At 43.5% G+C, this 13,587-nt stretch overlaps 1 protein-coding gene across 8 annotated transcripts in view; it reads right to left on the bottom strand.

Moving 5' to 3' along the window:
- The window catches only part of FOXP1 (forkhead box P1), a 339,864-nt gene that overhangs the window by 71,773 nt on the left and 254,504 nt on the right, over positions 1–13,587 (bottom strand). For 6 of the 8 annotated variants that reach the window (XM_009883574.1, XM_009883575.1, XM_009883571.1 and 3 more), the window contains 2 exons: positions 1,701–1,838; positions 516–605 (listed from right to left, as the gene is read on the bottom strand). The exons of 1 other annotated variant lie outside the window; for it this stretch is intronic. In XM_009883574.1, the coding sequence (XP_009881876.1) occupies positions 516–605; positions 1,701–1,838 (228 nt within the window). Of the gene's footprint in view, positions 1–509; positions 606–1,700; positions 1,839–13,587 lie in introns of all 8 variants that reach the window. One more of the 8 variants, XM_009883572.1, reaches the window with a different exon arrangement.

Below are 13,587 nucleotides of genomic sequence, written 5' to 3'. Positions count from 1 at the left end.
CGTTCCCGCGCTACCTCTGCCTCTCAGACCTCGCTTCTCAGCGTCACCACCGGCGCTGCTCCGCTGCGGTCCCTCCTGCTAAGCCCCGTGCCGCGAGGAATGGGCAACCAGAACCTCTCCGGCTGGAAGTCGCCAACCCAAACTCAACATCTCTCGGCATTTTGCAGCGTTTAGAGAGGACAGCACCATCTCTGGGCCCGCTGCCTTGCCCCCTCCCCTTTACAACATAACTAACTCCCAAAAGCACTCTCCCAAGATACAAGTCTAGATGCTTGCTCCAGTACTCATACCGAACATCAAGGCATGGTCCCCCGCTATAAAATATGTGGCAGCAAGCAAATGGAAAGCACAGGAAAATACAGGCGAAAACAGGACAATAACTCTAAATCTGAAAGCTGAGACCCGATAGAGTCAGTTCAGTTGTGCAATCATTTATAAGATGAATGACAGTTTAATAGCCACTAGACAGCCCCCGGGGATCTGTGGTTTGAAAGTAAAATGGGTATTGTCTGTACCTCTTTAGGCTGTTTTCCAGCATGTTGTTGCTGTAAAAGTTGAAGCTGCAACTGTTCCTGTTGTTTCTTATAAAACTCTTGAAGCTGCTGCTACAAAGAAAAGGAAAGATGGTAAGTAACAAAGTGGAGCGCCAATTCAGTGTCCCTTTTGGTGTAACACACAAACTGTGATTTGAAAAATAGCATCCTTTTATCTGTAATGGTCTGACCTTTAGTTTGAAACTCGACAATAAATTCAGTGCACACTGACTATTCTTGGCATTATCGTTTGAAAAGTAATCTCCAAAATGAACTGATGAAAAACATACCATTTTCTACACAAACTAATTAAAATAAGGCAAGGAATGACCTTTGATTGTAACAACAAAGCCAAAATGCCCTTGCTGAGAGAGCCTGGCGAATCTCTGTTGTGAAACACACATGCTTTCTAAATGATAGGGTTTGACTGTATTAAGTGTTGTTCAATACACGCGTAGACATCCTGGGAAATACTCTCCTCCTCCCCGCTCCCCAGATGTGCACCGCGCAGGCAGCGCAGCGGCGCGGGCAGGAGGCAGCGCGCAAGGTCGGGCTGGGGCGGATGCTGACGCCCGCCCGGCGTTCGCGAGTCCCCACTGTGCCGTACCCTGCGGTAACGGAGCCTCGGGGCTACTCGGTGGCCGGCTTTCGGCTAAAAAAAAAAAAAGGACCGTGGGCTGTGAGAAACACTGACACGCCGCACGGCATACGTTGGCTGAAATCAAACAGATTAAGGCTTGCAAACCGCCTCGCTTTTATCGCCACCGTTTCCACAGTCCTTTACGGTTCCAGAAGGACACAACGAGGTCTAAAATGGGAAGTTATCACCCCACCGCCTTGTTTATTCCAACTAGCCGGGGCACACCACGCTTTCTGGGGGATGCAGGCAAAAAGCAACAGGGACATCTGCCGAAGTCCTGACACTTAAATATGCATCTGTATTATTTAGCTGATCTTGGAAACACTCCTAGCACTGCTCCCTGGATTTGTTTCCAGCAGCTATTTCTAGAATCAAAAACAAAAGAGCAGTCAGTTCATCTCAGAGCACGGCCGCCCTGAGGTTCGGACCCAAGATGAGGGCAGCATCTTTCCCCGGGAACATTTCGGGAGGCGAAGCCCTCCGGTACCTACAGGGGCCACCTCAGCAGCCGTTAAGGAAACAATTACCTGTTGAAGCATGAGTGCCTGCTGCTGCTGGAGCAGGACTTGGAGTTGCTGGGGAGTTAGCACTTGTTGCTGGAGGATCTGCTGCATTTGCTGGGGAGTGATCACTTGAGGTGTCATCATAGCCACCGACACTGGGACCTGAAGCGCGAGAGGAGAGCAAAGAGGGGTCAGAGCGCGCGGCCGCAGCCCCTCCACGCCGCCCCCGCGCCTGGCACGGAGGGGGCCGATGGCGAGAGAGTCCTCACAGCCCACCGCAGCAGGCACGCAAGGACCGACCACATCTCCCCGGCGACCGAATCCCCCTTCGGCAAAACATCATTACGATGGGAATTCTGTAAAGCGAGCAGTATGGTAAACCCCAGTCAGACTTATTTATTTTTACAAGAAACCGTCAACTGAGTCCCTTTCCCTCCCAGAACGCCCTTGCCTTGCCTACGGAAATCCAACAGCCGAGTATCCCGCGCTGATGGGATCTAGACCCTATTACGACAGGTTTTTAAGAAAATGGAAGGAAGGCTCAGCGATGTGAATAACAGCACTAGACTCCCATGCAATTTTAACAGAAAGGCCCTACCACGATGTCTTTACCATTCCATATTCACCCAGCATACAGATGTCTTCAATTCTTTCGTATTATGTGAGATACCATTAAAAGCCGCTTTCCATGACATTTCGGTGACAAACAGCTACAGTGATGAACTTGATAGCATTTCATATTTGCAACTGTTAACACGTTTCTGCACGGGCATCTTTGCAAGGAACCTGTACACTGTATCTGAAAGGATGATGTCTTGTTCAGATAAAACACTGACATTAAAATGACAGGCTGTCTTGGCCAAGGTTACACAAATTGTATTCAAGCGGATACCTAATGACAATGCTATGAATTCTGCAAGCTTTCTAGAATGTAATTTAGCTATTCAAAATAATCACTGCACTTGTGTTTAATTTGCAGACTACATGAGAACCATTTTGTCAGTCCTAGTAATGCAAGAAGACTATTTCCCTAGAAACCCACCCCTCTACCCTCCACCCCAAAAAAGGAAAAGGAGGGGAAAAAAAAAAAAAAAAACAATACAGGAAAAGACAAAACCCATATGAGTTTTAACAGTAATATTTAAGCACCTTACTTTTCTATAGTTTCAAATCAAATACATGACAGCACAAAACTAAAAGCAGTAAAGGATATACTTTGCTAAAAAGGATCTCCTGTCATCTCGTGTATTACAATAAAAGGTAATAATATGTTTAGCACTTTCTCTGTGCACCACTTTTTAAAAAATCAGCAGACAATAGCTGATCAGAAGATAAAGGAGTTTTTTTTTTAAAAAAAAGTCTTCCAGTGTAGTAGTAAGCAAGAGAGAAATGCAGTATTAATTTTATGTAACATAATGTCTTAATATGCAGTTTATCTTGACTTTTTCACATGATTTGTCCTGTCATTTGCATAGCAAGCTCTCATTCCTAATTTCACAGTCATTATGCACTGATGTCCTGATTTCTCAGCATCACTAATTTTGATGAACTAAAAATGGTTCCTGAAGGTCAGACGCGTGTACACCGCACATCTCCCCGCGTTGCTGTGTACACGTTGTGCGCCGGGGCCAGGCTCTGCCCCGAAAACGTTTGCCTGAGCAAAGCCCGGCGACGGCTCGCGCGCCTCCGGCATCCCATTAAGGCAAAGGCGGCCCAGGCCCTCTGCGCGCTCCCCGCGGCGCGGCGCCTGCCCACGCCTCTCGTGCGGTCCAGGCAGGTGTGAACGCCGGCAAACGAAGATTTAATTACGGGTCAAATGGCAGTCCCGCCAAAGCCAGCGGCCGCTCTCCCGCGGCCGGCCGTGCCACCACCTCGCCACGCAGGACCGGCTCCGAGGACACTGAGTCACCGGGACGGGTAATCCCATTGATTCAGAGCATCTTAATCCGTAGTCTTTCACAAAAGTTTTCTGGGAGTAGAAAATTATTTCATTAAATACTGCCGTCGCTATCTTCGCCCCGGAGCATGACTCACCTTCATTATTCTCATCCCCGGAGAAGTTTACTTTACCCTCGGGTTTGTACTACCTTTCATTGAAGTTGGACTGAGCAAACAGAAGAGGAAGCATGTTTAAGTGTGTTTTCTGTGCCCTTCTTGGAAGACAGACAACACAAATACTCTTCAGTCAGATTTATGACGACAAGCAGGGCTACAGACAGGAATAGGGTGGGGTGCTGTAAACCCTACACATCGGTGATTAATACGGAGGGCCGCATTCTGCCGTCAGCTATGCGGAGACAACTCCCATTCACTTCCATGGCTTTTTGCGCATTTATCTGGGGATAAATCTAAGGATTTGCGCCTGCCTTTGAAAACTGGCCGTGTACCTTCCGGTGAAGAATCGCCTAGCTGCACACTCTTGGCTAGAACAGAAGCACTTAACCAGCAAGAAAAAAAATAAATTTTATATATATATATATATATGTGTGTGTGTGTGTATATATATGGCACACCTAGGAGTACAAGTCCGCGTTGACCCGTTTAACTTCATTCTACCACCTGAAACCACATTTTCACACCACATCTGCGTCGCTAAAGAAGGTCCTGCCTTCCATTTATAAACACGGCCAACAGCCACCTTTAGCCAAAGTTTGTGCTTCAGCTTATCACGAAAGCAACCTACGGAAACCTTTCACAAACAAAACTCAAATAAACCAGAAACTACCGCGTTAAAAACGACACGCACGCCCCCGACAAGCGTGGGCACACGTACGGTTTGAGGACTTTAAGCAGTTAAGAACGACGGCCTATACATCCACTCTCTTAACTCCCAACATCCAACTTTTTCATGTAGCTAGTCCCTAGTAATACTGGGAATCAAAGGGCATGCAGCACCAGCAATAGGCTATTATAGCCCACACTTTATTACCCATTACTACCGAGGTCATTAGCGGTAAGAGTGATTGTACTGGTCTTAACCTATTGATCATTGTAACTACTATCATTTAATCCCGTGTTGAATGTCTGGAAAGCTGCTAAAGGCACACAAGAGAGAGTGCTTTAGCGATGAGAAATATAGCCAAAGCTTGGAAATTACACTTTGATTCATAAAATCTAGCCAGTGGTTTAAATCAATAGTATTTAAAACAGTCATGTAAGTTCTTAACTACAGCTCTCTAATATTTATGGGTCCCTTTTTGAGTGTATTCAGTCAAAACTAAACTTTATTTTAGATACTGTGCAATATACTTTACATTACGTTAGATAAAAAAATATTTATTTCTGATATTTTGTCCGATAGTAAATGAAACCTAAACTGAGGGCTATAAATTAATTTTAGATTTCTATCTCTCAGATGTCAACTTAAATGTGTTGCCAAAAAAAATTACAAACCGACTTTAAAAATGGCTTAACCGTTTAAGTACATGAAAATGCGTGTGTTTTATGAGTTAACAATGAATCACAGAAGGCAGTTTATGAAGAACTAAAATAATTCTGTCTTACTGCCTTCAGGGAGTTGAAGTTCGAATTAAACTACTGGCAGATATATTTAAAGAATGCTAAGTTAGCATGCAGAGCAGAAATCAATCTTTTCCTTTTTTTTTTTTTTTAAAGTTGTTTATTTCTATTTTCCACATGAAACACGATTGTTGTTATTGATATGATTAATGAACTACTTTTGGTATTGTTGACTGATAACAATAGGGTGTGGTAGATACCCAGCTGCATGTAAACCTGGCAGCAAAGGTAAAAATACAGCTGCAATTTGGCTTTCGGAGCTGTACTAGTATAGACCTGCTGACATGCTAATACCATCAACGGCAAAAAATGTCTTTAATACTCACAATTGTTTTCAGACACTATTTCTCCCAGGGTTTTGCCTGCTGCTCCTCCGCATCCCCCAAAACCCTCCCGTCCCCCCGCAGTCACCTCCGCTACCCCCCGGTTTCAAGCTCTGCAAACACGCCGTATTTTGGCCAGACCGACCAAGGAAAACTTCCACAGACTTGGGCCAAGTTCACCTTTAACTTCGCAACGGAGTGGCAGCAGGGATGCATTTGTCACTCCTCCATACAACCCAGACAAGGGTCACGGGGATGAAAATGATTTAGTCCTATTTAATCATCTCCATTCCCCCATTTTCAGTGATATTAATATAATTAAATACTAGCTAAATAATTTCAAGTAGTTTAATCTTGTATGAAGTGAAAAAAAAATTTAAAAAAAAAAATACCATTTTCACACAATGTGCCTTCGATGTTGGATACGGTTGTGCTCCTGTTAACTGTTAGCAGGCACGCGTGGAAGATGGGGAGGATTTCCTTAATTCATAAAAGAATAACTCTGCCAGAAAATCCTTTTCTCCTGCAACGTACGTCCAAAACTTGATTTCAGTAAGACCTCATACCAGGCACCTTGGATTTCCAAACAGCAATGCTTCGCTTAAAGATTTTGTGCGAAAAGTCAAACGGGGCTGAACGTAGCTGAAGGCAGGAAGGGCAAGCAGCTGAGGAACACTGAAAAAATACTGGGCTACAAATAAAAGTAGACAGAGCTAGGCAAATACAAACAATTGACCCGAGCTGCCTTATTAGAAAGCTATTATGTGCAATACATTGAAATGTAAAAAAAAAAAAAATCTCAGCCGAAACAATGCAAAGCAGCGCTGCTCACGCCACAGGAGAAGATAAACCACTGATACACCGGCAAACGGAGCGGCACGATGCCACAAGCCAGAGCTGAGCCCGGCAGCGTCACAAGTGCTGAAGGCAGGACCTGCTCCCATCCCCAGACTAAAACATTTCCGACACAAGATCTAATCCTCCAAAATAACAACAACAACAACAAAAAATACGCCGCTGCTGGAATTATTCACGCAGAAACTGCAATGCCGTTTCATTATGCAAAATGGAATCTCACTTTTAGACTTAGTTATTTTGCCATAATACAGTACGACACATTAAGACAGGTAATGTTTATTGTATTAATGTAAAATCAAGCTAAGTAGTCTGTCATTAGCATAACTGTTCTCTCCGTAACAATACAACTCCCTATTAAAAGAGGGGGGGGGGGGAACCCTCTTTAAAATTAAATTAGCATTTTATTATAATAATTTTGTTTATTATATTTTATCAGGAGGGAAAATCTCCCTCTGACCCACGGATGCAGTACGATGGGGCTATGCTGACATTTCCCAGCATGTCAGGATGTCTGCTGTCTTCTCTATTCTCTTCTAGCTGAGGAGAAACGGGAGTATTTTCATATTTGTTTACAGAATGAAACATCTGATCTTATCTACCACTTCTCATGCATACCAGGTTTCTCACTAAGTGCCAGGATAATTGTTTCTGCTATAATAAATACCCATTTAATTTGCATAAAAATATAAAGTTTACATAAATTAAATCCTTTCTACATCTAACATTTGTCAAATAGAGACTAAACCGGAACACACACAACCAAATACTCATTTAGTAAGCCGAGTGAGATTTCAGCCTCGAGATTATCATCATCATTTTTCACATTTTAAAAAGTTATCGTTTTGTTTCCTGCTCCAGCATAAAAGGAAAAATCATAACCTGCTGTTCACAGGTCTGAACAGTGGTGGTATTTTATAATGATTCAGTTTTAAAATAATAATAATAAAAAAAAATTTGTATTTTTTTCCAGAGTTTAGGAAAGGAAATGTTAGATCAACATATTCTGCCAAAAAAGCCTCAAATAAACCAAAAGCAATCCTGCTTAGAAACATCCAAAATACCCCTAAAGCCCTTGAAAACCCCTTGAAACCCTCCCTCTCCCAAACACCCTTAATATACTGAGAATGATCATCGTGTCAGACTCCTTACATTTGTGTATTAATTCATTAATACATTAAGGAGAGCTTAATTAAATAATAAAGGACCGTGATTGAATCGGCAACATTTAATATGCCTGGAATTTCATGTGAGCAAAAAGGGAGTGTTATACAGAGGGACTTTTTTTTTTTTTTTTTCCCTTTCCCTCCCCCTGTGGCAGATTTTTCAGAAGAACTGCAACTCCCGGCAGAGATTTCTAGGGAAGGATGAGCCCTCTCTCCGCTCCCCGAGTCTTTTCTCCTGCCGGAGCCGAACCCGCAGCTGCCTGATCTTCAGACCTGGGGCGCTGGAGAAGACATATATTGTCCCCACCAGCTGAAAAAAACCCATCAGCGAGCTCTTGAAAAATATTCACCTGGTTAAATCATGCTGTTTATTTCCCAAACAAAACAGAGCTCTGCCTAAACACCCGGTTAGGCTTCGCCACTGCGGTTGCAACTGCAGCCTTTGTAACAGTTGTAAACTTTATTTGCTTAAAATGTGCAGTTTTTCACACCTATGGCAGACACCTACAGCTGAACATCACAGCTAAGCACAACGGTGCAAATTAGATTCTAATGAGAAAACATCAGTTGCTTCTTTGACAATCTTGCCATTCACTGATTTAGTTCTAATGAAGACACACTCCAACCAGCGAGCTCGCCGTGTTAAAGGTCAAAGCACGTTCAAAAAAATGCCTGGCAAAATCAAGGCAAATGGGAAATCCATAAAGAAACCTTCTCATAAAGTGGCGTGGCAATTAGAGTAATTGTGCAAAAAGCCGTCTTCGGTAAAAAGTAAAAGAAATTAAGCTGCCACTACTGTAACAGGTTAGATGAAAATCAAAATTTAATGTATTCTCCCTTGTGTCATCTTGTTTTGTCAAGACATCAAATAGAATTGGAAAGTACAAAATAACAAGCCCTTGAGAAATCACAGAAGCCGACCTTTTTGATGTTGTTGGTTTACCTTGTTCTCAGTTATTTGAACAATGATGTTTCAGATTTAAGGGCAAGATAAAGCTTAAAAATTAAAACCCGTTGTCAGTTTGGGGAGGAGGGGGTGTTGTCCCTCCCAAATAACAGAACATCTTACCTAATCAATGAAGGCAAATCCATCCGAAACTAGTGCACAGAACAATTAGCAATTCCACTTATTTGTTCAACGCTCAGTCTGGGTTTTCTAACATTCATTCAACTTCAGTACAAACTACGGATCCTCCTGCTAGCAGAGGGAACTGTGCTGGAAAGGTTAAAAATTAAAAAAAAAAAAAAAAAAAGGGAAAAGGGAAAAAAAAAAAAGGCTGGGAAAGAGATATTTGCCAGTGCTGCTTCTCTCCCCGGTCTCTACACGGCCACTTTAGATCTGCAGATGAGTGTATGATGTATTTTTTCCCCTTTCCTTGTAACTGGAAAGCAAAGCTGAGCAAGCAAGCACCTTATAAAAACAAAATAGTACAGGACATTTTAACTGAACTACAGCAAAGTAGTTTCCAGTAATGCAGTTCTGCTTTCAATAAAACAAACAAACTGCTTAAAACCAGCCAAGCCTTTCACCAAACAATAACAAATTTAGCTTATGGTGTCAGGACTTTCCCACAATCTAGTTTTGCAGGTGTTGGTGAAACTACCCCTGCTACCGCTTTTCCCTAGCAAAAAGGGGAGAAAACACCACCAGTTAAGTTCTCTTGCTACCGGGAAACATTTTCATAAAAGTAAATCCAAGCGCTGTGTCCTTCCAGCTTAGGTTTGTCCACAGCAGCTCTAAAACTACTAAGAAGCACAGAGCAAGAAAGCACAAGAGCTTTTCAACTCCTTAAACTTCTGAATGCAAAAATCCTTCTCCCCTTACCTTTCCTTCAGCTGCCCAGGGCATGCAATCACAAATACAGACACCAAAGCATTTTGCACCGAAACAGTAATTTGTTTGGCTTCGGTGTTTTAAAGACAACGTGATTCTCAAGCTACATGAGTGCTCGAGCGCTGCCAGGTTAAAACGCTGCGTAAGAAATCGCTCTGACTGCCCTCCATCACTTTCAATGCCCGAAAATCCCCTTTAACCTTCCCCACACAACTGTTGCAACCCTTTTCTTCCCCGCACACAACCCAAACCAACTCAGCTGGCGCAGACGTCAAAGCCCCACCGTCCATTAGTGCAATAATCCATCTGTGACCCATTACAACCCAGGGGCGACATGCTACGGCTCCGCGGTGGTGTCTGAGAACTATTTACGCCCCAGCATAAATTTCAGCGTGGGGGCTCCAGAGTTAACGCTTCTCAAACGCGCGGAGGGCTCATCCAGCTGTAGAACAACCTGAGGCACCCACACCTTCCTCTGAGCAGCGAGATCCCCGGAACGCCAGCGCTGGGATTTCATTTCTCCCCTGTCAATCCCATTATATTTATGACTTCTCTTTAGTTCAGCTGAGTAGACTGGTCAGAGCATGTCTCAAGAGCTTTTTTTTTTTTAAAAAAAAAAAAGGCAAAAATAACACTGTTTAAAAAAAGGGAGGGCACAACGGTGCAGCACGGTAAAGTGTATGTTAAACAAGACCAAAAATAAAACCCAACAACCCAACTGTAGCAAACAAAAAAAATTTCAAAGCAGCCCTTCCTATCATAAGCTTTCTGATGATTTATGGTTTACCAACTCAGCAAGGTTACGCAACACTGCATGCCTTTAGATGCATTATTTGAGTCAGTTGAGATTTAATTAAGATCACAGCCTCCAAAATCCCTGTCAAATGAAAATTCACAGAAGACAATACACTATATATCCTCATGCAGATAGTCTCCATTCCATGCTCTGGAATAACATAAGTTAATCCTCGTTTCTATGGTGGCAGACAAAAGTTCACTAATTTTGTTTTCTTTTGACACTTGTGTTGTTTTCTGTTTTATGTCATGAGATCATTCCCTTTTGAGAAGGGGAGGGGAGCTGATATAGGGGGAGAGGAGGGAGAGCAATATGTCTGAATATGGCAGCAGATGTATTTTGACATTCTCACAGCTCTGCCGTGATGTCATCAAGTTTTCATATAATTAACCCCTGCCAGTAAGAGCATCATTTCATGACATCTGTCCATTGGGAAGAGGAGGAAGGAGTCGGGGACAAAACACGAAAAGCATCCCGGTCTTGCTCTCACGCTAAAACCAAAATCCAACAAAATTAAATTAAGGCAACAAAACAGCATTCGCATCTTCCCTACCAGCGACTGGCTTTTCCCAATTCGTTATCTGCCCCAGCTGCCTCCTCCTCACCTCGGCGCCGCTCCGACACCCCACGCCACACGCACCCAGCTCATCCCTAATGCCCTTCTCCTCCTCCTCCTCCTGATGGTCCTGCCGCAGGGGAGCCCCGTCCCTCCACAGTTCAGCTCCTCTACGTGCTACACGCGAGCACGGTAAATAAAACAGTATTTTTATTTTATTTTATTTTTTTCACAGGGAAAATGCTAGAACTTTACCTCATTCCAGTGTATTTCTATTTGCATTATCGTAATATCTGCTTGCTTATCTCATGGTTTGGAAATGACAGGTGCTAGCGGTCTTTTGTTTGACAGGCCACTACACAAATAACTGTCTTGCCTGAAAGGGCTAATGCACTACTAATGAACAATAAATCAACTTTGATTATAAAGTGTCAGACCAATCAGTTTGCAGTTCAGCTCTATCACTGTCTAGGCCAAGGCAGCTCCTCTGTTTAGGCAGGATTTGGGTTTCATCTCTGCAGCCTTATCAATGAAATTTTTTGGAAGTAGCCACAGGAGATCACCGAAAGCCCTCCGACAGCAGATTTTTCCGCTGGCTGGGAGACGAACGACTGCTTTTAGAGACTTCCTAGGCTGCTACCGCAATAAACACACACACAATCAACAAAAGCCATTGCTTAACCAGACCGAAGCACGCTCCGATGACACACCGGCGTGGAAACACGCATCTTAGCCGTGACTTTCAAAACAGCTAGAAGCGAACCGAATTGCTTTTTAACGTGATGCAAAGACATACAAGGTGCACAGTAAACGTACTTCGGAGGGGTCCGATCCAGCAAACACTAATTTAGCGGGCAGCGTGCTTACTGGTTTTGGGGGAGGGGGGGGAAGGGAGGAAAGGGAGCCCTCTCCCATTATAGCTACTGCACACGCACAAGTCGTTCCAGGATCGGGCCCGGGAGCATCAAGCATGCAAATCAGCTCTGAACCAAACGAAAAAGATTTTAACGTTTCGGCTGATTTACAAAAAGGCAAACTAGCCTGCGCAAGTCACTTTTTATTAGAACTAAAACTTTATGGATTTATTGTAGCCAGCGACTCCGACACTCATTGCTAGAATAAATCCAACCATTCCGTTTTCATAAACAGATCTTAGTCACCCCGAATGATTCACATTTCCTGCCACCAAACTTGTTTTTATTTAAAAAAAAAAAAAAAAAAAAAAGAAGAAAATGATAGCTCCTCAAACGCCGGCGCAGGCAACGAGGGGACCGCGTCGCGCTACCGAATGGCTCTTCTCCCCCACCGTCACCCCCGGCACAGGGAGAAGCGGGGAGCCCCGGTGTTTTTGGAGAACAAGTTGGCTTTGAAGGAGTTAATTCCAAAGAGGAAGAGTGTGTATGCACTTTGCTCTAAACTTACCACCCACTTCCTAAGGGTTCCCTCCTCCCCCTCTCCTAAACCCACAGTGTGATGGTAGCTCCAGAACCGATTGCACCATCTCCCTCTCATGGTTGCTTGCTCACAGAGAGGGGTTGAAGAAGAATCTGCTATAGCTTGAGATAACAGGCTTCATGCTTCTCAGACAAGAGTGAAGGCTGATTTCAGACACAGTGGTCAAAGTCCCTTTTCTGCTGCTAATGATCTATCTAGGAGACAGCAAGTTATGTCTGCATTTCAGGCAAAGTATTTTCATGGCTTTTAAGGTGAAATGGAAATCCATAAACTAGGAATAGTTGCAATCACCAAAGCCTGAAAAAAACTTCTATCATTTTTGAAAGGTTCTTCCAACCCTTTATCAGAGCCATACAAAAATCAGGACAGGAAGTGAAACGTTAAGGTCTATTCATATTTGAATTTAAAATAATGTTTAATCACTGAATACACAGAGAATAAAAAAGCACTAATGGACACTTCAGCTTCCAAAGAAAGGGTAAAAAGGTAAACTGCCTTATACAGCCATAGGAATCTGCTGCTCTGGCTGCTTTCCTCAAGTGAGACACGTAAGAAACAGTAAGGACAGAATACTTTCAGATTTGTATGCCACCAGGTTGATCTGTGAGAGTTTCTGTGCATGCGCACACATGCTACTGTGTATTTACTAAATCTGGACTTTGAGACAGTTTATGGGACAACGTGTATTCTCTGAAGATGGTTAAACCAAATCATTGCCTACCAGGTTAAAGCTCCAATCTGTCCTTGTATCCTGCCTCTGTCAATAAATGATAATGGATGCCAGTATGAAAGCAAGGTCAGAAAAGCAAAAAATGATGACACATTTTATGTTTTGAAAAGTCTAGAACCAGAAATTGCCTCTTTCATGGTGTTATCTATTATATATTTTGCTCCTGACTAAGCCAAGCGGCAATCCTGCAACCATCTGGAATTTCTCCATACTACCAGACTGTGTTGCAGCAGAAAAAAACCCTGAAAAACAAAGAAAACCAGACCAAGTCCCCACACTCAGTCTTCCCTCGTGGTCACCAAGAAAGAGCTGATTATGAGCAGACTGCAAACACATCCTAAGAGTTCTGTGCTGGTTCCAGTTAATATTTAAACATTTATACAGCATGAATATTATGAGAGAAAAAAACGCGTCCCCTTTATCAAAAACCCCCAATAAAAAAAAAAAAAAAAAAAAAAAAAAGGACAAACAAAAAAACCCCAACAACAACAACAACAAAAAAAAAAGCCAAAACCAACCAACCCACCACAAGGAGTCTCTAACGGGAGTTTGCACCAAACCAGCAAACTGGTCCGCAAACGGGACCCCCCGTCCGTCCCGTCCGTCCCCGCGGGGGGACCCGCACGGCGGTGGGATGCTCCAACCGCCCCCCCCCGGGCCGGGGCTGCGCCCACCGC

The sequence above is a fragment of the Charadrius vociferus genome, unplaced genomic scaffold, assembly GCF_000708025.1.
Source record: "Charadrius vociferus isolate BGI_N301 unplaced genomic scaffold, ASM70802v2 scaffold324, whole genome shotgun sequence".
In the NCBI taxonomy this organism is placed as follows: domain Eukaryota; kingdom Metazoa; phylum Chordata; class Aves; order Charadriiformes; family Charadriidae; genus Charadrius; species Charadrius vociferus.
Note: the sequence above shows the minus strand (reverse complement) of the source record. Positions and strands in the feature narration are given on the sequence as shown.